This window comes from Artibeus jamaicensis, unplaced genomic scaffold (assembly GCF_021234435.1).
Source record: "Artibeus jamaicensis isolate MK-2021 breed Jamaican fruit bat unplaced genomic scaffold, CSHL_Jam_final contig_402, whole genome shotgun sequence".
Lineage (NCBI taxonomy): Eukaryota > Metazoa > Chordata > Mammalia > Chiroptera > Phyllostomidae > Artibeus > Artibeus jamaicensis.
Window position 1 is genome coordinate 19702880 of NW_026521818.1, and position 26077 is coordinate 19728956.

Consider the following 26077-nt stretch of genomic DNA (forward strand, 5'->3'; position numbering starts at 1 on the left):
AAGCAAAACCAGTTCTCACAGGATGTGGAGGGTGAGGGTTAGTGTAGGGGGACCAACACGCCGCTCAGTTACCTTTGTAGAAGGGCCTCCCAGTAAGGACATCCCCTCTGTTAGCAAAGCCAGGCCCCCTGGGGCACAGGGTGTCATACTCCTTGGTGCCAGGTTTGGGGCACTCCTCACACTCGGTGCCCCAAGCCGCCCCAACAGCACAGCAGCAGGCATCCATGCGGAACTTCCCAGGGACAGGATGGACGCATTCGTCTTCATCCCACTTCAAGTAACACTGCTCCATGCGGATGTCTGCATGGAGGGTGAAATCACAGTTTGAGACGAAGCTGTACGCTGAACATTCAGGTGCCAGAAGTCCGCTTGGCTCCTGGAGTGATGCCAGGTCCTGGAGCTACACCCGTAGGTGAGCGACCCAGTCCTGGACCTCCCGGGATGGCCTCCATAATGACAGCCATCTACTGAGAGCAAAGGTGGGTTCTCTCACAAGCCACCTTTAGGAAGGAAACGTTCCTTTGTGATAAGGCCCCTTCATACCATCACCTACGATCCCTTTCTTATATTGCTCGCTTCAGGAAGAATAAAATAATTTTGGTGACAGATTCTCCTTGTTCACTGAATTGCTTAAAGTGGCTTCTAAGCAGTCCTGTTGAATCCTAATCATAAATAGTAAATGATCAACACTATTTGCAAATCTATGCAACTATTTTTTTTTATCCTCACCCGAGGACATGCTCATTGACTTTAAAGAGAGGGAGAGAAACATCGATGTGAGAGAGAAACACAAAACAGTTGCTTCTCATATGCACCCCCGCCAGGATTGAACACACAACCTAGGCATGTGTCTTAACCAGGAATCTAACCCATGACCTTTTAGTTTACAGCGTGACTGACGTTCAACCAACTGAGCCACACGGGCCACGGCTAATCAGTACGACTATCAAAAGACCTTTATAAAGGAAAGCTGTTATTGCACAAAGTTTTTTTCCTGCAAAACTAATCTTTTGCATTATGGTTTTTGCTCCAGGTTATATAAATCTACTGTAATAAGGGGCCAAATTATATAAATGTCATATTTTCCCTTCAACCTCAAAGCATACTAATGTTTCCACATGCTAGCTAGGACCTTAGAAGACCAATCAATAGTCACAAAATAGGGTAAAGTAGCACAATCTATAAATAGTACATTTATCTGTTAGCCAATAGAGTTGTTGGTCAAACTACAGTCAAATGCTTTGCTATTGATTTGCAAATATGGATAATGAGTTCAGAAAAGGTTTTCCTTAACCAAATAACATCTTTTATTTGATAAGAGTATTTCAAGATATTAAATCATTTCCTAAACCTGAAAACTGTTTAACAGAGGGAAAGAAATCCCTAATGGAAATGTAAACAAACATAAATAAATGTGCTTCCTACTTTATTTACTATCAATAGTGACTCTTTCAAGTTCTCCACTGAAGTAACATCAACTCTAGTAACTTCCTTTAGCTTCAAGTTACATACATTTCCAAGTATTGTAATTAAGAAGTCTGTGTTTAAAGAAAAAAATAACTGGTACATTTTTATTTTGGTTTGGCAGATGGAATATGGGTATTCACAGATATACAAAGTATGTACTGCCTTATATATCTGTAGTAACATCAGCCCGAAGCCACAGTCTCTGCCAGCGTGAAGGTGACAGTAACCTGATGAGCCTCGTTTCCACAAGGCACTCAGGGGCTGGTCTGAGTGCCAGCTCCATCCTACACTGTCACCAGGGAAGTAAAGACATTAACAAGATGTGACCATTTTGATTAAGTACAGGTAGCCTGAGAACTCTGGCTTGAGTCAAATTATTTCTGAAGTAACAGAGGTAATTTGCTCAAGAAGCTATTCTAGGATTAGTCGCTGTTTGTTCTTAAACCATTTGAACTCGGTATGTAAAGTGTCATGGTAACCTGGCAGAGTAATCTGGTGTCTTCACTATTGAGGTCTCTATCAGTATTTACTTCAGGAATATAAACACTGTCAGCACAGCAGCCACATACAGCCTGTGAAGGTTCAGAATGGCTCACACAAAAGTTAAAATATAGGTTGGGAAGTTTCTTGGTGATGTTTGTACTCTACAGCTTGCCGCAGTCCCCACCACTCCTTACTACCACTTCACTAATCTATGTTATCTGTCTGTTCCCAGAAAGCACTGCAGTTTGGGACCCCTGATGTAGATCAATTCTAACAAAGCAGTTTACCTCTACTTTTATTCTCAGAAAACTTTACATTTTTAAATAAAGATTTTAGTCATTCATCTTTAGAGGGGAAGGGAAGGAGAGAGGGAGAGAAATATCAATGTATGGTTGCCTCTTGTGCGTCCCCTGCTGGGAACTGGCCTGCAACCCAGGCATGTGCCCTGACTGGGAATCGAACTGCGATCCCTTGTAACCAAGGTACGGAGATGAAAATTTCAACATATTCTTTTAGAATATTAGACAGTTTAATTTTAAGTGATGTTATTGGAAATTAATTTTGCTTAGTGATAATTCACAATCAATAATATATCATCATATGTATTTCTTCAGTCACTAAAGGCAACTTGATTTCATTAGTCACTTGTAACAGGACTGACAGTCATCTTCAAATGACACTTTACTTTTCTCAAAACTTCGTAAACTATTTAACCATAAAAAGCTGAAAATAATTTGTCCTTAATCAGACTTTGGATATTATAATTTCTAAACACTTTCATATGATTTTATAGTCCTATTTCATATCCAAATTTAAATGTCATCAAAATTAACTTAAAATGAATCTGTTAATTATAATAACTATAATGTTGCATTTTTTCTTATTACTAATTTTAAAAATCTCTGACATATACATAAATACCTTAAAGATCTTTGAATATAAGATAACATTACCATTGTTCATGCTTTGTCTACAAGCTTAAATTTAAAATACAAGCCTATATAATGTTATTTTTTAAACTGTTCCACAGCATATTGAATAAAATCCTGTAAGTAAATAAAAAGTTGTGCAAAAACAATGTAGAGTTAATACTAGTTTCCTTTTCAGTTATGAAACTCGAATTTAGACAAGCACGATACCGATAAAGAATAAGATCAATGAGGCATTCCTACAATACAGTGTTGAAAGAGCTTCTTCATTTTAGTTCTTTAGAAAATAAAGCATGAAGAAAATTTAAACTGTGAAGGTAGTCAAGAAAGATAAGGGATGGTCAATGTTTTCAAAGAGAAAAAAACATAATTTTGACCTTAACTTTCCCACTGCGGTCTAAGGGCACAGCTGTAGTGGGCGGGTAAATGTTCCCTTCAAACCCTAGCCTCCAATTTTTCTTCCATGTTCAAAACATAGCTCTCTCACTCCACTGACTCATTGTGAAAGACTGAACCTGTCTAAAATATCTGATTAAAGAAATTGTTATTTTTGAGGTAAATTTTTGAGCAATACCATCTTTTAGTATTATACAGAAATCATTTCATTGAAATACATTCATTTAAAAAATATCCATTAATGACTGTTCTTCAAAATACCTCACTTCAAGTGCTTCTAGCTACAGACCTAATGGTTTTGGACTGGTCACAACCCAAAGAATAAAAAAAATTCATGGCTGGTTTCATGCATAAAACACACACGGGCATGACCCTTACCCAAACACATGCGGCCAGTTCCATCCAAGGTGAGGCCTTCAGGGCACTCACAATGAAAAGATCCTTTGCTATTAATACAGCGTCCGTTTGGACAAACGCCAGGAAACACCTCACACTCGTTAACATCTGCAGGGAAATGAAGCAAGTGTAGGGATAAAGACGTTACAAATAGAAAAAGCAGGTGTAGTCTTACTTCCTACACAGCATATTCAATCTGCAATACAATGTGAATTATTACTTGAGTTAGGCAGAAATATTCCACAATACAGCCACCGGTTTTCCTAGGTACCAGCTGTGAAAATTACCACAGCCTTGCCCACCCATTAAACACAGCCCAGACCTGTTCCTCTGTCAGCTGCTCTGTGCCTTAAAGGCTAGTGGTGGCCTCGTGAAAACTTTCACAACAGTATAAAGAGGAAAAATGGGAAACTCTAAGCTGTTTCCTAAGAATAGTATTCTAAAGCATTTATTCATTCCAATGAGCATTTTTACTGAGATTTCAAGGTTATTGACAATGAGATCTCCAAAGGGTGAGAGTCAATGTTAATTTTACATACTGCGCTAAAGATTTACGGTGTCATCCAGCAAAACACCCACCTTCGCAAGTAACACCTTTAATCCTGGCAAAGCCTCTGGGGCAAGCTGTATCTGTGAGAACAATGGGACACATTTTCACTTCATTGTAAAAAAATACAACTGTCTTAAGTTAAAGAAACAGTCTAATGGAATTAAATGGAGCCACATAAAAATCACAAGCTGGGGTTTTAGAGGCCAAGGGCCCCAGCTGCCCTCTGCTGAATTCAGTGCAGCACAGGGTGTGCTGTGGAACCCGCATCAGTGCTGAACCAACCACAATGAGAGTCCCCCCATGATCCCTATGAAAACTCCTTTCTGCTTTCACATTGCCAACTGAATTACAAATAAAACATTTAAAGCAACATCATGTTCCATGGGGACACATGCAATCAAGGACACTGGAGAATACCGACAGTCATCCAGAGGCTACATTCTAGCGGATTCCCTGCCTTGTCTAAAATACTTAGAAGGTTCGATTACAGTACAAGGATACGCCAAATATGTATTTTAAGAAACAAATAAATTCCACCAGAAAAGAGAACATTTTAGGGATTGTAATGATCTCATTGTCTTCTTCACTATGGAAATACACAGTGAGCTGCCTAGTGGAGAGAGAGGCTTTCCGAGGAGAAGCCCAGAGCCCCCTGGCCAGGCCCCTACCTAGCTCGCAGCGCTCACAGGGGCTGCCCCAGGCAGCCCCGAGGGTGGCGCAGCACTCGGATTTCAGAGTGGCCCCGTTGATGTTCACCTCGCAGCGGTTGTCCTGGATGTTGAGCCAGCATGTCCCTTTCAGGCTGTCTGAAAAGGAATAGGAAAGGATGGGAAGCTCGCTTCTCTTGTATACACCAATAATATTTTTTACAGTATCAGAAAAACATATTTGCCAATGATACCTCAGACAAAGGTTTAATCTCCAAAATATACAAAGAACTTACACGACTCCACTCTAGGAAGACATTGAACCCAATTAAAAAATGGGAAAAGGACTTGAACAGACACTTCTCTAAAGAGGACATACAGAATATCCAGAGACACATGAAGAGATGCTCAATATCATTAGCTATCAGAGAGATGCAAATTAAAACCACAATGAGATACCACTTTACACCAGTCAGGATGGCTACAAACAACAAATGTTGGAGAGGTTGTGGGGAAAAGGGGACCTTAGTTCACTGTTGGTGGGATTGCAGACTGGTACAACCATCATGGAGAACAGTATGGAATTTTCTCAGAAAAATAAAAATCCACCTGCCTTTTGACCCAGCATTTTCACTGCTAGGATTATACCCCAAGAATCCTAAAACATCAATTTCAAAGAACCTATGCACCACAATGTTCATAGCAGCACAATTTACAATAGCCAAGAGCTGGAAGCAACCTAGGTGCCCATCAGTAAACGAATGGATCAAAAAATTGTGGTACATATACACAATGGAATTCTATGCAGCAGAGAGAAAGAAGGAGCTCCTACCCTTTGCAACAACATGGATGGAACCGGAAAGCATTATGCTGAGTGAAATAGGCCAGGCATTGAAAGACAAATACCATATGATCTCACCTTTGACAGGAAGCTAAAGAATAAAACAAACAAGCAAACAGAATAAAAACAAAGATACTGAAATAGAGAACAAGTGGGCAACGACCAGAGGGGAGAGGGAAGGGAATTTAAGGGGAAAAAGGGGGAGGGATTTTGAGGAACAAGTATGAAAGACACAGAGATGAGGACTGGGGGGGGGGGGGGATTGGAGGGAGGGTGGGATGGGAGAAATAGATAAAAAAATGTACTTGAAAAGTAACTAAATAAAATTTATTATAAAAAATAAATAAATAAATAAATAAAAAGAAAAAGAAAAACCAAAAAGATTATTTCTAATAAATTTAACAGTATATCCTTTGAACGCATTTGCATGTACACACAGTAAAATACAGTAGTACACCACATACACATAAATTAAGTACTGCACTATACCTGTCCCACAGGGCATGGCAATTAATGCAATTACATCTGCTGGTGTTTGAGAAGCAGCCACTGTAGCACAGCATTTTATGCTGATACTTGCAAATGCCGTGCATTCTTGTAAAACATCTTTATTTTTGTGAAAAATACTCATAAGGTTTATCCTTTATGGTAACTGCTTTGATATTTAATATTTTATCAAATAAATTTCTTGAAATAATCTCTCCCAATTCCCCACCCAATAAACCACAAATGATTTAGGTTCTCCAATTAGAGAGAAGCCAGTATTTCTCCAACTGAAGATACTGAATCTGATGAATAATGTGGAAACAAAATAAATCTAAAAGATAAAGAAGAAAATAAACATCACCTATAATACCACCAGCAGATATACCAAGGCTAACATTTGATGTATTTTCTTACAGGCATTTTCCTATACATTACCTGTGCGTAGTTTTATATCGTTCAAAAAGCAACACATGTTTATGGTAAAGTACTTGAGGAAATAGAAAAGAAACTATAAAATTCATTTGCAATCCACCCATCTAGCAATAACTATTCCCAACATTTTTACACTATGTCTCCATATCAAATTGAAGTTCTTCATTAACTGACTGTTAAACAATTGATTTTGAAGCAGCAACAAGGAATCCAGTCAAAATTACCATGGCAAATACTAGTTGGGTAAAAAGCCTATCATTTACAAAGTCATTCACAAAGCTTTCTTGTACAACTGTGGCTCTCGGGTCAGGCTGCATGACATCACTGAGGCTCTCGTTAAGATGCAGACTCATGACTCTCCAGGCAGGAGGCCCAGAATATACATTTGACCATCTGCTCCGGTGGTTGCAATGCAGGTGATGTATAAAACAATTTAACAAAAATCTTAATAGCATGTTGTGGCACAAAAATTTGGAAAACAATAAAGAAAAAGCATATCCCAATAGTACTTCTTTTAAGATTCAATTAACAATATGGGCAGATAAAGTTTTACTGCTGAATTCAACAATAAAAACAAAACATAACCAGAAACAGAAAAAGGAACCACGATGAAACTGGCAGGCCCACAAAGGGATAACTTGTAAGTGCTGACTTCCTCTGCAACACAGAGGTGGGTGGGAGGACGTGACCTACAACCTGAGCCCCCTGGGACAGAGGTTGAACTACACCAACAGCTCTGTATCCTTGACTGGATACGAAAAGTTGTGGGGCACGGATGTGGAGAAGAGATAAACAGTTTGCATTTTACTGTTTTGAGATTCCTTTGGAGCAGAAAAGCCGTATACAAATGAAAAGGACTTGCTCATCAGCATTTGTATCAGGCCTCAAATTACAGACTTTTTATAGGCTCAAACCTGTAAATTCCATGGCACAGAGGAAACAGAGAAGCTCCTGTAAGGCGACCATGGAAATAGTCCAGATACTGTATGTTTTAAGGGCTAGGACTCATTGCTAATTTATCACCTTGGCTATAGTCATTTTAAGATATATCGTAATAGTACTTGCTAATATTTATTGAGGTAGCAGCCATGAGCACTATTAAAGGCTTTCCATGTATTAGCTTATTTACTTGTTAGAATAACCCTATAAGTTATGGACAGTTTGCAGATGAGAAAACTGAGGCACACTAAGGTCAACTAATTTACCCAAGGTCACCACCCAGTCAGTATGGTGTCAGCATCAAGTCGAACCTGCGTGGTCTGATTTCACAGCCCTCACTCCGTAACGCCAGGCATTCTCTCTGGGTCTCCCCTTTTCCCCGCTCCCTTCCTCCTTCTCTGTCTCACTTATTTGTGTGTATACAACACACAGAGAATACACATGTAGTTACACAGTCAAGGGGTAGATAAGATGAAGTACTGCCATTTGCCAACGGATGACATGATGGATCTTGAGAGTATCATGCTTAGCAAAATAAGACAGAAAAAGTCAAGAACCATGTCCTTTCACTCATATGTGGTATATAAAACTGAAAGCATCAAACAAAGAAAATGTGGTAAACAAAACCTCACAGACACAGAAAACAGTGTGACGATAATCAGAAGGGAGGGGGTGAGGAAAGGTGGAAGAGGGTGAAGACAGTCAAATACATGGTGACAGATAGGACTGATTTGGGGTGGTGAACACCATGCAATCTATTGATAAATGATTATATATATGCATTATTACAGAATTGTACACTTGAAACCTGTGTGGTTCTATTAACCAATAGCACCCCAATAAACTTAAATTTTTTTAATCTCTGGAAAAAATAAAACAGGATAAGCAGATTAGAGGCCACAGTAATAATCCAGGAGGGAAATAATGATGGCTAAGATTGAGGGTTGCTGGTGGTGATGGTGAGAGTAGTTGAAATATGGATAAACTTTAAGTACCATCAACAGGATTTGCTGATGGATTCAGTGTGGAGTTTGAGAGAAAGGCATCCAAGGTGACTGCAAAGTTTTTGGCTCTGGAAACTAAAAGAATGGAGTTGTCACTTTTCTGAGACAGAAATGATTCTAGGAGACACAGGTCTAGGCTGAAGGATAGGAATTTGGTTTTAGACATGTTAAGTTTGAAATATCTATTAGAAATGTCTACAAATGGAGACACTGTGCAGACAGATGGAAAGACAGGCCTTCAGTCAGTGGAGAGGCTGCGGGTGAAGAGATGAATTTGAGCGTCACCGTGGAGGCCATGTAAGCATGAGTGTAGACATTCGAAAAGTAAAAAGTTCAAAGACTGACCTGAGGCGCACTTCAAGTTGGAGAGCAGGAAAATATGAAAGAAAAAAAAAATTGAGAAACGGGACCAGAAAAGAAAATGCAGAAAAGGAGATTGAAAACGAAAAACTCCTTGAGAAAGGGTGAGTGACGAACTGTGCCAGACACTGCTAACACAGGCTAAGATGAGAAATGAGAACAGACCCAGTGGGGTTTGGCAACAGAGAGGTCACCGCCCTTGTCACATCCACAGAACTGGACGACAGGATGCAGGACCAAGCCAAACATGAGGAAAACTGGTTAGGATTATGGGGAGCCATCAAATGTGAGCACTGTAATGTATGAATAAAATTTACTGTTCTATCATTTTTAATGATTTTCAAACAGAACACAATCGTCTTTTCAAGCAGTTTACAAAAAAATTTAATTTATATCTAGGAAGTCTGCAGAATAGATTCTAAATCCCTAATTATTTTTAGTATCTAACTAATTTATGTGTTGTAACTTAATTTTAAATTCATCATCACATCAGGGAATTTTTATTTTGTTCCAAATTTAAAGACCGTGTGAAAGCACAGTCTGTTTGCAGGCTAAACCCAGATTAGCACCACTTGATAGTCCTGTCAAAAAAAAAGGTTCTATATATACTACTTTCCATGTATTTCCTTTTTAAAGTTAGAATTCTGTTTTAAATAAAAAAGCAGATAAAATGATGTCTACTTTTTAAAATGTAAATAGTTATCTTTCTAAGCAGCTTTAGGCTGGGATATTGAAATTTGATCATAATGAATAAAAACACATAACACATTCCCTGAAACAAATATGGTGGTATTGTCCAACATAATGACTTGAGAATAAAAGGCCTTTGTTCTTTTTTCATTAAGAAGTATAAGGGTAAAAGGCCAAAATAACAGAAGTGTTTATGATGAAGTAGAGCTAAGATATCTTTGATTGCCCAAGTGGCATACAGATTTAGTTTTCTGAGACATTAATTAACTAATGCTGAGTTCATTTCCTTTGCATAATAAAATAACTCTATCTCAGTTGGAAATTGTGGCTTAGCAAAAATACTGCCTCACCAGATCCAACCCACATGCCTCCTTCCCCCACCTCCCACTCTAGAATTCTGTAAGAAAAAAAGTAAGGCCCCAGGCAGATGGCAATCTATTTCTGAACACAGACAGCTGAGCAAGCCTCATCTTTCACCAGCTGAAGTGGGATTTCCAAAGGGAAGGTTTTCACTGGTAACTTTGGACTTGGTCATTTCCCCTCATGTAACAAATAGGTACTCTCGCATTATCGTATTAGCAGCTAAATATTGTTAACAGCATACATAATACTGAAAATACTGTTGTCTTTGGCAAACATTAAATTGAAAGTCCCCACTGGCTAGATAACAAAAAACTTCCCATGTACATGGTACTATGTAAAACTGAAATATTTTCCTAATACATTTAGTTCGCTTTAGAGGTAGATGCTAATAAGGATACAAGGGGTGGTACGCCTAACCCACAGGTGGCAAACATAAGGTCTGTGGGCTACACCTCGAATATAGAAACAAGTTGCCGGCCCTGCACCTTGTTTTATCCCGCACGGCACCTTGTTTCTACTCAGTGGCAGCACTAAGCTCTCGCTTAACTATTAAGGAGCAGTTACATTTACACAGTCCTAAAATTACATTCAGCCCTTTGAAGGCAACCGTGAGGCTGATGTGGCCCCCGGTGAAAATGAGTCTGACACCGCTGGCCTAGCCAATGGAGCCACAGACACTAGAAGCAGGGGAAAAAATAGAGATAGTTTTTAAATTCTTTTTCACCCTTACACGTGCGGAATTGTTCCTTATAGTAATTGATCAGATGATGTCATTTTATGTATGCCCTACCATCATGATCAAGAACTGACCTCAAAACAGTTATTTTCTCTCCCTTGAAACCTATCAATTTGTGATTGATGAGAGAAATAAGGAAACAATAAATTCTTTCTATGTGTTTAAAGCTTAAAATCTTCAAATTCTTGTCCGGTTAACTGAGTCCGAATGCTATCACATTTTTGTTGAACACTGAATGTTGTTTATAAGAAGTATGCAGAGGGGATTTGAATGTATTGATGCCTGAGGCATTCTTAGAGTCACAAATATAAATGTGTGTGTGGTATGGAAATGCTTATAACTTACAGCACGATATATCTATGTCTGAGAAAGGAACACTTCCTAGAATCTAATGAAATGCGAGGGCCCATCCAGTTTATGCTACCGGGTTTTACTTCTACGTTGACAATGAGAGAAAACATCTAGAGTGTAAGTCCTAATTATTAGCTTCCTGGAATCACGCTCTGTTTGCACCCACAGTGAGGTCTGAGGTCTCAGGTCCTCTCTGGGGGAAACTGACACGTTGGCACCTTGTGTGCATCTTACCGATACAGATCAGTCCTGTGGAGCTGAGCTTGCTGCCAGGAGAACATTCACAATTGAAAGATCCAAGGTTGTTCCTGCAGGCCCCATTGACACATGGGTTGCTTTCACATTCATTTATATCTACAATCCAGAAGGAAAAGATTCTGTTAGAACTGCCATGTGTTTCTGGAAAATATTATTCCAACAAGCCATGCTATGCCAGAACGTCTGGTGAACTTGGCTCTCGTAATTTTAATATGGATCTAGGAAGCATAAAGTGAATGGGGAATAGACATGCGTTTTACAGCGTGGATACACATACACACGACTGGGGACGCAGTAGGACTACAGGAAGCAGCCTATTTGAAAGGGTTTAGTGTGTGAATCTTCACTATTTTAGTACAACTTTACATAAATTGGGTGAATATCCCCCCGCCCCGTATTCAGATATCATTGTCCTGTGGGAAACTGGAATTCTGACTCCACAGGAAGCAACGCATTGTCAGGTGTGACATGCGGTGCACAGAGGCTGACTGCAGGGCTCCATGAAGTGTGAGAAATTTTAAAAGCCTGTATTAGAGATAAAACAGCACCAGGCTGGCTTTAATGCCAAACTCCTGGATACAAGTCAGAAAATGAGGGATGACATTGCATTGCCAGGCACAGCATTCTCCTCCGGTCCTTACCCCCCTCCCTCTCTTCTTAGCTTGTCCACATTTGCATGCTTGGTGGGGAGAGGTTTTTTTAAAGCGTGTGTGTGTGTGTGTGTGTGTGTGTGTATGTGTGTTTGGTAAAATAAAAAAGCCAAAAATCTTTTCATTGCTCCATACAGACCTTACTAGCATTAATTTAATTTGAGTCCTAAATCAAATCATATACCATAACCTAAACAAGTCCTGTTGATAGTCAGAAGTAAACAGAATCAGAGTGTGCCTATACTCAAGTGGCGACGAACGAAAATGCCAAACCGATGCAATTAAAAAGTCGAACAGGCGTTAGCGTGAAATAAATATAAGGTTCAGGTATAATAGTAACAATAATATCAAAGACTGACTTTCAGTATAAATTCGACCACTCAATTTAAACAAGAGGTAAACAGACTTCTTTTTGTACTTGGTTAGTTATCTGAAACAGATTAACATATCTCAAGAGTTTTTTTGTTGAACACTAACTAGGGTCTCTGAGTTCACCAGAATACTTATATTTTCTTGTAACACCCCTCTGAATTAAATATAACATACCACATCGAGGAAAGCACACAGATAAATAACTGTAACATTGCAATGCCTGCTCTTGAATGTCTCAAGTCAAATATAAACTAAACTGGTCCTGAAAAGGCAGAGCTCACTGTTGATTCTCAAGTTCATAGACTTGAAATGCAAATTAAAAATCAATGTGGAAAACAGGTGTGTTCCTTCTTTGCTACTTCAAACTACTAAAGAAGCATCCTCCAGGTGGTAAGTTAATTTCTGAAGTAAAAATTGTTTGAGGAAATATAAATACATCTTCCTTTCAGGTTGTCTGTAGCAAGAAAACCTCTTAAAAGAAAAATACAATAACAGGTTTTTGTAAATATAGCACAGCTTTGGAATGAAAGAAATCTATTCCAGAGTACTGAAATTCTTTCCATAGAAACACAATGTAAGAAAAGAATCACAGAGTCAGGAAGCAGATAACTAACACAAGGACAGACTATAGATAGGTCACCTATTTCATTTGTCAGAAGCTCCCAAAACAGAAAAATGTATCATATGTTTTCAAAATCCTTATTTTAAATTAAGCAATTATGAACTCAAAAACTATAAACACATGCAATGACAGCTACAGATATCAACTGTTTAATTTTTCCTTAAATACAATGTTTTTATGTTATAAATGTCATGGAACCAGGAATTGAAACAGTTCACTGTACATTCCTGGAAATAAACTTCAAAGAACATCTGGTTTACATTTAACCAGTTATGTCACTGGAAACCCAAACTAAACCACACTGCTTGCTGTAAAAATTTTAACTTTCACAGGCTCTCGGAGCTCAAACAAAAAAGGAAAATAAATTTTTTGTAACTTCAGTCTGAAATAGCAGAGGAACTTTATCATTACTGCTATTGTATATTTAAAATAGCCTATTGAAAATGTGAATGACAAACATAATCAGTGATCATAGCAAACATATGCAGAGAAAGTTACAGTCTGTAATGAATCTGCTAATAACTCCCCATCTAGTCTTTGGAAATTAGTTTAAGGAGAACAGAATGAAGAGAAGTGCTTCAGGCAGACAAATTTACTGTGCGAATTTGGTGGTGGAAATAAGGAAGTGACTCAAAGGAAACAGATTCGTGGCCTTCGGGTCTATTTTTTTGGCAAAATATTTAATAAAATGCAAATAACAGTGGGAAGAAATGTAGAAGTAAAAGTTACTTGGTTAGGTTTATCATGATAAATCATTTTTATTTTTATCAATGTCACAAGGTTAGAGCCAAAATATATCTCTATCGTTTCTTTTTTATTTACATAATATAAACTTCTTTCTTATGAATGACAGATATAAAATACACTTCATATTAAAGAAAAGGCTCAGATTTATCAGGCACAATTATCCTTTGGACAAAATGAGGAAAGAAAACGGTTTCTAATCCTTACTGTTGCCTGATTTTGTGTTAATGTGCTGTAATATTCATGTAATCAGTCAACACCATTATTAAACACCATTTGCTCCTGCTCTTCAATTGTTCGTGTAACCATGAGAGTCCCCGCTTTTCTTTCTTTTTTGGTATGTTGGCTGTTAGTGCCCTTCAACTCCATCTTTCTTGTTACAATGGAGGAAATACTGGTGTGCTATAAATATCATTGACAATTCAGTTACACAAACCAAACTTGTCAAATGGAATCAAAGACACTCCCTACGTGGTTCTCTGCTGTGTGTATCTCTCACAATAGCACCAAAAGGTAGTGTTGCTGTGGACGGGGAATCCAGTCCTGATAACCATCAGCCTCCCAAGTTAAATCAAGAAGCTATTCTAAATTGTTCTTGCTTTCAGAGTTTCTTAACGTTTAACAGAAGCTTAATCCTCCAACAGACAATAAATAAAATGATAAAAGATGGTGAGAAGTGTGGAAAGTTGGGAAGAAAGAAAAAAAAGATTATTAAACTCTTGAAATCCCTTCTCCCACCCACCAAAACACTTACTCATGGACAGAATACGGCTAGAATACTTTTTTACAGAGTATGTTTCTCAGAGCAATTTTGAAGAATAGATGTTAGGGGTGGGTGGGAGTGGGTGCTAGAAAATAAAGCTTCTGGTTGAATACATTTGAGAAGCCTAAGCTGGTTTAAAATGAGAGCTTTTATATCTTGCAGAAAGATGATATTCAAAACTTTCGGGTGCCTCTGCTCATCCATGGAGATGATGAACCTGCAAGTACTTTAACTGGCAACAGCAGGGGCATCTTTCTTTGACCAGCCTCTGCAAAATATGGTGGGCAGGAGGTGAAACCATTATCAGAACTGAGGTTACAAGCACTATATTTTATGCTGTTTTCTTTCCTTCTTCAGGCTAATCACTGTTTTTCAGTGGCCCCTCCAATTCAGTTCAGACTTAGAATGGCACGCTGTAATTGCATTTCACTGACTTCAGCCGAATCGTTTGTGCTCTGGCATCTCTCTCCAGTCCTAACTTGTTTCTGTTCACAAGAATGCTTTGAAGTTAAACAATAAGATGAAGAGAGAATGTTAACATCTTTTTGCATAATATTACCCTTTGCAGTTTTCTTGGCTGTGGAGTCACTAAGAAACAAATACTTTAACAGATAAGGAGAGGGTTATTCAAAATAACTCAAGATGAAATCTCAAGTTATTGCACTGATAATATCATGGGGCACTTCGTAGGCCCAAAGTGAGACTTCGAAAGAAACAATGACTAGTACTCATCCAACAGATTCTGGAACACACAGTACTTTGATCAAGAAACAAAAGCATAACTGAATGCACTTATTACTTAGCTGGTATCTCTCTAAAAACAAGGCCTTCCCTAAGCATTTAACTCATTCATGTAACTTCCACGGCAGAAAAATGTGGTTAAAGGAAAACAGCTTTTAAACAGTGGTGTATGATCTGCAAACCCAAACAATAACTTTTAAATATCAAGTGAAAAAAATTTTTTTTAGATTATAAATTTAATTAGGTAACCACTTTCAGTCAGGTCCCCAATATTTTCTGGGCCAACCTCGGAGGTACTTTATCAATCATTTCATAAATAAAATGCTTAAGAGCTGAATCTGCCATCACAATTCTGCCTCCCTTCAGTCTAATGTATCATAGTGGTTTTCAAAATGGGAAAACAATATAAACAAACAAAAATCTGAAATATTTCAGCAACTAAAAGTGCCTCCTTTTACTTTTTTAAAAAAGATTTTATAATTTATTTTTAGAGAAAGGGGAAGGGGGGGAGAAAGAGAGGGAGAGAAACATCAATGTGTGGTTGCATCTCATGCGCCTCCAACTGGGGACCTGGCCCACAACCCAGGCATGTGCCCTGACTGGGAATCGAACCAGTGACCCTTTGGTTTGCAGGCCAGTGCTCAATCCTCTGAGCTACACCAGGCAGGGGCCCTTTCACTTTTTTTTCACTTTTGTTTTTAGATTTCAAAATGTTTGTCCTAAATGTCTGTTATTACTTTGTCTGAATGAAACAAAACTAATGGTATTTATAAACTGTTAGGTACATGCTATTTCTAAAACTGGAGTATTAACTGAACAAGACTATAAAAATGTTTAAAATATTCAAACAATACTCTTTTTACTGCACTGCTTTGTCAGCATACTGGACAGTTACGCCTGTCGAGGTGCTTCCTTATCCACATGTAAGGCCAGGAACAGCTCGTACCTTCACACGTCTCCGTTTCAGTCCTGAACACGTACCCCGGTGGGCACGTGCAGCTGTAACTCCCAGGAGTGTTTCGGCAGAGGCCATTGTCACAGAGCAGTCTGTTTACCAGGCACTCATCAATGTCTGGAAGCAACCGTCAGAAAACAGAAGACATACGTATTGAAACACAGCATAGTGACCGACAATGATTTATTTATATTTTTTTCTCACTCCTCTCCTCGACATAAGACTCTTTGAAGCTACAACACATTCTTTGATCCCCAAACAAAATATATTCAGTTTTATTCGAATGGCAACTTTTTATGTTGGTTGCCACTTTTAAGATGTTTTGAAGTCCCTGGGAGGTATATTATAGTTTGGAAAAGACACATTACTGCTTTGTTCTTCATTTACTTATTATCCCATAGTGGGATTATATTTGATATAGTTTAAGCACTGGTAAAATTGATTAAATGATGAAACTCATCTACCAATATATGCTTGCTTATATGTAATAAGAATAACAAACAAAACTTTTTGATTAAAAGTATAATAAAGTATGCATTAAACAGTAGTTGAATAAAAGGTATTTACTCATCTTATCCCATTATGTTTTTAACCTCAGAAGCAATTATTAATGAAAATTAATGATGCATTTTTTATATTCCTTTAGCAATCTAGAACAGCCCAGAAAATGTTTAAAGCTAGAATTTAAGAATATCACACTGAATTTTATCTTGATATCCACACTCTCTTTTTGCAAATATAGCTAGTGACAGAAAAATAAAAATTTTACTTTGGGGGTGAAGATATCCTTTGATGAGAGTTACATTTTTAGTCTTGCAAATAACAACAGTACCTGACCGAACAATACACTGACATTGTAAAAATTCGGAAAACAGATCAAAAAAATATTTCCCATAATTCTATCACTACTGATAATATGAATTTTTTGTGTTTTTATCTGATCTTTTTACCTTTGGGTATTATGTTTTTGTTCCAATCTTGTTTTGAATCTTGATTCTTAAAAATTAATGTTATACTTTAAGCATTACCATAACTTCCCCTACATTGTTTGTTCTGGCAAGTGGCTGCATCACAATGTATTTACCAATTACCCCACGCTATGGGTTGAACTGTGTCCCTCAAATAAGATACGCTGAAGTCCTAACCCCTAGTACCACACACTGTGACCTTATTTGGAAATAGAATTGTTATATAAGTAATCTAGTTATCATAATCCAATCTGAGAGGTGTTCGCAAATAAAGGGGAAAGAGAGACAGACACACACAGCAGGAAGATGATGTGAAGACACACAGGGAGAAGATGAACATGTGACTAGAGTGATGCATATATAAGCCAAGAAATGCCAAGTATTTCCAGCAAACACCAGAAGCCAGAAGAGAAAGGGGATGGTGCTGAATGAAAAGGAATAGTAATAGTACCACTCTCCCCGGTGCTGTCAGAGAGAGCAGGGCTCTGTGGAGACCTTGACTTTGGACTTTTGGCTTCCCAAACTGAGACAATAAATTGCTGCTGTTTTAAGCACCCCAGTTTGGGGTACTTTGTTACAGTAGCCCTAACGAATGAAAGCTGGAAATTGGCTTCATTTTTATTTTTAAAACCTCATTTTAATTTTTACCAAATTATGCATATATCTAATTTAAAGAGTTAAGTACTGCCATGAATTGTGTTCAGTATGTGAATGCTCATTGAATCTGTTTCTACTAGAGTACCATGTGCTCAACTGTACTTGGAAGTTTTGCTGAAAGTAACTTTGATTTGGTGAATAAAAGCTAGCTAGTTTGCATATTTTCTATATCTTCAATAATCGTTGACTGGTGTCCATCTCTGTAGGTGTCTAAACCTATTACAAGCACATGACATTTAATACAGTTTTATATGTCCCTCTGTATGTATTTTTTCAACTCAAGATCATATGGGCATACTCAAAATTAAAAGCCAGTACCATAAATGTATAAAATGTATTCCTTTCTAATCATAATCATCAAGGCTTCAATGTAACAGTCATCCGTGATTAGACATAAAATTAGTATGTATAATGATGGACTAAGTAACATTAATTTTATAAAAGTGAACTAAAGCGCTCTATGGGAAAATCTAGATTATTACAAATTCTTGAATATATATGCTTGAGTGTTTTCAGATATCCTCTTATAAATTACAAAAAGAACTATCCATCTCAGTCATCATGTTTAGCTATGTTACAGTATGTAAATTAAAGTTATGTCAGTCTATAAGACTGTATTCTCTTAACTTAGTATTTATACTGCCTTAATTTTTGAAGTCTATTTCTTAGTGAAAAATTGCAGAAAAACAACAGTCCAATAATTTAGTATGTGCCCATTCATTTGAGAAAAGAAAAATCTAAATACTAAGTTGTGCCACTAAGAAGTCTGTTACTGTGTAACAGAATTGGTCTGATTCCAACAGTTTTATCTTTGTGTACTAAGAAGAAAATAAAAGAAACTGTGAGATCTCCAGTTACAGTACTCTATTTGTATTTTGATTTTCTCTGCACTCTGGGATTAAACTACATAGAAGGCTCATATACAAATACGACAAATCACTCACCAATACAGTTTCTTCCAGAGGCATCTGGTTCATAGCCACTGTTGCAATTACAACGGTAACTGCCACGTAAGTTTTCACAAATTCCATTGGCACATATATCGGGATCCAAAGCACATTCATTGATATCTGCAGCAAATGTCAAAAGTTCACAGACATTTTATTGTTTGCTGATACATGCAGGTTTAATAAAGATCACTCAACATATAGAGTATTTAACTTGGCAAACCCACAATTTGCCTACCTTCCAGAAAAGGAAAGGAAATGAAAATAAGGAATAAGGATAAAACTGACACAGGACACTTCCCTGGTAACTCCTAAGAAGAATGGAGGCAACTGGCAAAAATTCAAATAATTAAACCATGGAATGTATCTATTTATGACAAAATTAATGAAAAAATTTATAGGTGGTTGGCTTAAAATCCAAAGGAAAACTCATCTTGATAGATATTATAACCATTTAATTAGAAGACAAAGATTTACTAGGGTGGTCTATGTAACTTTCTGGTGCCTGAAGGCATGCAATATTTCTACTTTATTATTATATTTTTATGGTCAACAAAGTAATATGATACTTAATAAGTGCTCCTCTGTTGATAAGTTAGAATTAATGGAGAGGACAGTTCAAATGTGGATGTGGATACTTCAGAATATGATGTTTCACAGCAATCCACAACCATGTCCACTCTCTGCCACCCTTTCTCAGTGGACCCTGACGAATGATGTGCTTGTATGAGCCGCCAAGCAGTTTCAGCTGGGGGCTTGCTCTGTTGGGAAGGCTGTGTTGAGAGGGAACAAAATATCGAAGAGGCATAAAATCAAATTTTGATTACTATGCTCAAATTTTGCTATTTGATGCTATTGTTTGATGCTATTGTTTTCTAGAATTTGGAAAATCATAAAGCTCTAGAAATGTCGGCCTTTTCATTTTATTTTTGGGAGAAACATATAAAAGTTTTCTTCTTTACTCTGGTTTCTGATATTCATTGCAAAGATGCATAATTACCCAGTCAACTAATCTATAATTTGCCTAAAGTCTTCTCAGACATGAAAGTAGAAGAATATATATATATATAAAATGCATATTAACAGCACCCTAGTTTTATTTAAAAAACTGAAAGATATGTTTGTTAACATGGGAAATGAATAAAATAAACACATGTGTATTTCATATTTAAGTTTCCACTTTGGAATTTTGTTAATCATATTGCTAAATTTAAAATAAGAAAACAATAAATTTTACTTCTTTAGTTGGATAAAAACATTTTTAGTATTCTTAGAGATAAATGGTCCTAACAATTTATTTTTGGGGGCTGTATATCCCAAACTTGATCCATATCAAATAAGTCTTAAAGACTTTTTAAACCATGTCGGTACATTATTTAATTAAAAAAAATAATCTCAGTCTTTGTCTTTTTGACCTAAATATCAACGCCAGTTTCTTCTTAAGCAATGGTCTGCATAAAATCATTGGCAGTAGTTTGTTACTGACATTTTTAACAATGCATACTTAGTAACATGTATTTATCCACTATGAAAAAGGTGCATCTACATAAAAATCACTTAGCTTATAACAACTGCTCTTAGACATAACTTATCTTACCATTCTACAGTGATATATTTTTAGACTATTAAATATGATCATATTCATAATGTTACAGTACAATCATGGAGCTATGAAGTTGCAGAATTAGTATAAGGTGGAGAGCAGAACACATTTACCTCTTCCGTCCACGGTGATACCTACTCCACTACTGCACAGGCCATGGAATTCAGCTATGTGATGAAAACAGAGAAATTAAAACCTCTGCACTATATCTGTTTTATACAGTCACATAAGTCCAAAGGAATATTAGCAAAAATTATGTGCATTAATTTTTAAAATAAAAAATGTCCATTTTCTGGTACACAATTATTATAAGAATTCCAAAAAGAGCCCTCCTTCCCCTAAATGGGCCAAGTGACCCTTCCACCAGCCATATGAGAGCACCCATTTTTGCACACCCTCCTGACACTGGGAAAAATCAATCATCTGTGCTTCGCCAATCTGATAAACAAAAATGGTATCTTATTCTCATTTTTAAAAAATTTTAGAACAATTGGGTATCTAATTTTATCTCGTAATCTCCTACTTTCATTTCTACCTTGTAAAATCTTATTTGTGCACAGTGCACTTCTATGAGGATTTAACTTCCCTTATTAATATAAATCCCCCAGAAATTACGAAATTTTTTTCTAATTTATGTGTGTGTTTGGGTCTTTACCATCTATTTTGAAAGCCCTTTGTTATTACAAAATAACCAAAATATATACATGCTACAAGATAATTATTTTTATAAAGTTTAATGTTGAGAGCTCACCAAATTGTTTCTGATATTTATCAATGATGAAATTCATTAGTTAGTTCAATTTTTCTTTACTGATGTAAACGCTGTCTTTATCGCATCCTACATTCCCATTTATTTCTACAACAGATGAACTTTTACTGTTTTGCTAAAGTTTAAAGAACCCAGTTAGGATTTTTAATGGAATGACAAGCCATTTTCTTTGCTGGAATGCATTTCCTCCGTCTTCCATGTGGCAAGTTCTCATTTTTTTCAAGACCATTTATTTCTATTCCTATCTGTTTCTAGATTAATTTATTTTGTTTACTAACTTTATAAACCTAGCCTTGTTATCAATTTCTGTACCTCTTTCATAATATACATAATTCATTTTAACATATTTTAGGGCAAGATTCCCTTCATTAACTCTTTCTTTAAAAAATGTCATACTCAGTATTCTAGATGAACTCCCATCGTTTTGCCAAGGCTTGAACAATCTATTTAGGATTTTTTACATAACGACGAGCCCTTTCCTTTGCTGGAATGCTTTTACGGCAACTAACTATTCCTTCCTTTATGCTCTCCCAGTTTGTCTTATCCCTTTCAAAGGGCTGACCACACTAAATTATAATTTACATGTTCACCTACCTATATTCCCAACCATAGCCAACTTTAAAGGAAAAAAAACTGTATTTTTAAATCCATCTTGTACTTAATACAGGCTTACGTATGCAATATAGATTTAGTAAAGGTATGAACAAAGAGGATCAACCTCATCAACCTAAGAGTCTGGAATCACTGACAGACTGTGCCCTAAGACCATTCTGTGTTAAGATAAAAATAAATAAAATCAAGTTCTGCTAAAGTGATAATAATCTTGAAAGCAAAAAGTAAATTTTATGCTATTAGTGTTCATAATTGACATCATAGATCAAGGACATGGAGACTAACGTATTTATGTAGAAAATCTGTTTTAGCGATCATAATTGGATCAGCAAGTAAATTTTTCTATTCACTGTGTGTTCTCTTTGTTGAGAGATCTTAGGTAAATACAAGCCAAATCTCATTATACGAGGGGGACCCCCCAAAACTGAAATTTATTTATAAAAATTGTGTATTTATTCTTACAAGTTTAAACTTATCATCAAAGTACTCTCCATTCGATGAATACACCTACTGAGACATTTTTTCCACTGTTCAAAACAGCTTTTGAAACAAACAAACAAAAACAGCTTTTGAACTCCTTGATTTTGACACCTAATAGTGCTTCTGCCATTTCTCGTTTCACCTCTTCCACATCAGCAAAACGTTTCTATTTGAAGACTTTTTTTCATCCAGGGAAACAGAATAAAGTCCCTCAGGGTCAGATGGTCAATAGGAAGGGTAGAACATGGGGGTCACACCATTTTTAGTCAAAAAATGCTGAACACTCAGCTCACCGTGGGCAGGTGTGCTTGTACATCACCAATCACAAAATGGGCAAAAAAGACAAATCACCAAAGCAGAAGGCACTGTCTCACACCAACGGCAGCAGATGCAGTGATACAGGTGGGTTCCTAGAACCACCACCAAGTGGGGAAGCCTGTACTATAGGGGCCTGCCCTCCAGAAGATAATTCCACTTTGGGGGGTCCCCCCTCATATGTCTCACATACCAACACAGGTTTGTACTTTGTTTCTTCAATTAAAAATAATGACAACATGCTTCAGACTTGACGTACTCTTTGGCCAAATCTCTAATATTACATTTCTAGATTCTTTATCAGGCATGAAACTGGCCAACGGGACTACCTGAGTTTTTGGCAGGGCATGGCTGGCAGGGCTCTCCAAAACCGTAGTCTGGATTGGCACAGCAGCATTCAGACTTGGTTACTGCACCCGGGAAAGGACGGACACACACTCCCTTCTTTATGCCACCATAGCAGGTACTGCGCATGTGAGTATCTAAAGAACACAGAAGAACAATGAGTGGAGGAAGTGAGAAAGACAGATTTCAAAACGGAAGGCTTCTGCTAGCTTAAGACTGGAAGCTTCTAGAGGGCATCTGTCCCTTTTTTTCTTTCTTCCTTTAGGACCTATTAGTGTTACAAAATCAACAAGTGTTTGTTGAGTGAGGGAAAGAATGAATCCATATCAACGACTCTTTTTTTCCCTCCAGGACGTTTTATGTGCCGCACAGCAGCCAGTGTCCCACGTTCCTCCCAGGCCTTTCTCTGAGCCGGTGCATTTCCAGTTAGAAACAACGCTCTGAGCTCTAATCACTGCCTGTACTCGACCGAGATGACACACTAGTATTTCTGTTTTTGAAGTTCTTATGAACAATGAAATGTGGTGAAGTTAAACTACCTTGAGATGACACTGCTTAACCAAGAAATTCCTTCCTTCCTTTTCAACCCCCATTTACTCTTTTTACCTCAGACTCTCCATAAATCCAGTTTTTAAAAATAATAACTCCCACCAAGTGTCCTTGGCTTCGTGCTAACTGCTTACAGACATTGTCTCATTGAACATCCAGGTCAACAACTCCACAGGACAGTGGTCATTATTCACACGTTACGGATGAGGAAGGTCAGGTTCACAGGGATTATATAAGCAGCTCCAAGTCCTAGGTGACCCCCTGGCTGACCTGGGATTCAGGCTCAAACTCATGTGACTTCCAAAGTCCTTCCTCCTTCTACTGTGTCATGGGACGTCTCAAATAATAATATCCTGCCTCGTTTTCTCACTCTAAATTCCCAGAAAACATGCTATAACTTTATGAGACACTAGATGATGAACTATAAAATACTAAGATCATCATAAAGGCCAGAGAAGCAGTGAAACAGTTCAGCTCTTAAGCAATATCTACTAACATGGTAATTGAATCAAATTATAAATATCTGTGATTATCCACAACTTGTGAGAAATCATTTTATGTGCTTGTTATGCAAAGTGAGTCACCCAATGAGTCTTATGATCTGGTAGATTCTAATGATCTGTTTCTCATTAGAACAATAAGATTTACTGCTGTGCTAAAGCAACGAGATGTGCACATGCTCCAGTGGAAGAGGCCATGGGAGTTACCACGCCAGCAGTGTGCGGGGCATGTGTTGCCCCTTTCTGCTTCGGCTGTGGCCAAGTTTGACAGTCTGCTCTGAGTCACACAGAAGCGTAGGACCCAATGCAAAGACAACTCTGCACAAACACAACACAGTTCATAACTCCCAATATAATTTTTGAGTTCTTTTGATGTCACCAATTATGTCAGAAGTCATCACAGAATGGTCAAAGTTATTTCCGTTTTCATGTTAAGAATATAAGCCATGCAAAATTTTTAGAAGCAGGTCAATAAAAAAGCCTGTAGTGCTCACGTGAAGAGGGAGACAGGTTACATAATCTCTAGTCTGTTTTACAGGTTAACAACACCAGAAGGTTCGTGGTATAACTCACATGGGGGTTTTAGGAACATGAATTGTCCCAGGCTCTGATCCCTGAGGGGCAACAGGATAACCTTACTTAAATTACTGAACACTTTTCTCATCCATTAAATGAGGATGAAGTTTAGATGCATTTGTTAAGCATTAAGCACAAAGTCTAGGACACACAGAAATTAAAAATATCAGCAACCTCATTTCTCTTTTTTTTCTTTCATGAAGACAGTCGACCTTTTCCTCATCGAAGACTGAAACTGTACCACATATTATATTCTTCGAGGGCAACTAAGCCCCTGTTACAGGCGGACAGGGTAAGAGATGCCAATGAGAGTCGCACACTAGCAGGTGCCCACAAGGATGCTTTGGCAGGGGACTGGACCTGAACGCTAAGCTGTATCTTTTCCACATGTTATCAAATTTCTCCATGCCATTTCTTCCTTAAAAACTGGAATGTTTAAAGGATTTTCTCAAGTGATTATCAGAGCCTACACACATTCGTAAAGTACTATGTATGGACACGAAATGTTAATTATATTTTATTCTTTCTTTAGTATCAACTTTATTGCATTAGACTATGCCTCAGATGTTATGCCACTATTCTAATTTAATAAAATAATAATAAATTGTAATAGCTAACTTATTGGGCATATTCTATGTGCCTGACATCATTTGAAGCTTTACACAGATAAATCTCATAATAACAGCAGCTAATGAGGAAGGGGCGCAGAGAGGTAACATATCTTGTCCAAGGCCATACAACTAGTAAGTAGCAAAGCTAGAATGAAAAAAAAAAAAAGAAGAAGAAAATTAACCTTTAGCTAACAGAAATGTAGCTAAAAGAGTATTCATCAAGATGCTGACATATTCTTTTTTTTAAAAAGATTTCATTTTATTTTATTTTTAGAGAGAGAGGGAAAGGAAGGAAAAAGGGAGAGAAACACGGATGTGAGAGGCAAACGCCCATCGGCTGCCCCTCAACGTGCCCTGACCAGGGACCAAACCCGCAACCCAGGCACGTGCCCTGACCAGGAACGGAACTGGTGAGCCTTTGTTTCGTGGGACTAAGACCAACCAACTCAGTCACACCAGTCAGGGGAAGATGCTGACATACTCTAAGCTAATATAACATAATGTAAAAAAAAATAGCTAAAATCCCATGGTTCTGAGAATCAAATAAGAAAGTGAATTTGGCCCTGGCTGGTGGACTGAGCATGAACTGGGAACCACAGGGTCACCAGTTTGACTCCCAGTCAGGGCACAAGCCTGGTTACAGGCCGGCTCCCCAATGGGGGGCGTGGGCACGTGAGAGGCAACCACACATTTAATGTTTCTCTCCCTCGCTTTCTCTTTCCCTTCCCCCGTCTCTCTAAAAATAAATAAGTAAAATATATATTTTTAAAAAGGTGAATTTGGAGACTCTATCCTAAAGAAAGTAGATACAGAAAATGAGTGACCTGGTCCCTAAACCCTTCCCAACATCAAGGCTATAAAGTTTAAGAAAGTGGCAAATAAGAGAGGGTTTTTTGAAAAGGATCTTTTTGGGGCAGGGCCGTGAGAGCTAGGTTATAAGGTGTACGTGTTTCCCTCTTCACCTCTGAAA

General features: G+C 37.6%; 1 protein-coding gene across 1 annotated transcript in view; it reads right to left on the reverse strand.

Moving 5' to 3' along the window:
* The window catches only part of FBN2 (fibrillin 2), a 264006-nt gene that overhangs the window by 71200 nt on the left and 166729 nt on the right, over nucleotides 1-26077 (reverse strand). Inside the window, exons 16-24 of the mRNA XM_037138205.2 lie at nucleotides 22856-23008; nucleotides 20464-20517; nucleotides 18745-18870; nucleotides 16167-16292; nucleotides 11305-11424; nucleotides 4890-5027; nucleotides 4251-4301; nucleotides 3654-3779; nucleotides 73-300 (exon numbers count right to left, since the gene is read on the reverse strand). Coding sequence (XP_036994100.2) covers nucleotides 73-300; nucleotides 3654-3779; nucleotides 4251-4301; nucleotides 4890-5027; nucleotides 11305-11424; nucleotides 16167-16292; nucleotides 18745-18870; nucleotides 20464-20517; nucleotides 22856-23008 — 1122 coding nt within the window. The remainder of the gene's footprint in view (nucleotides 1-72; nucleotides 301-3653; nucleotides 3780-4250; nucleotides 4302-4889; nucleotides 5028-11304; nucleotides 11425-16166; nucleotides 16293-18744; nucleotides 18871-20463; nucleotides 20518-22855; nucleotides 23009-26077) is intronic.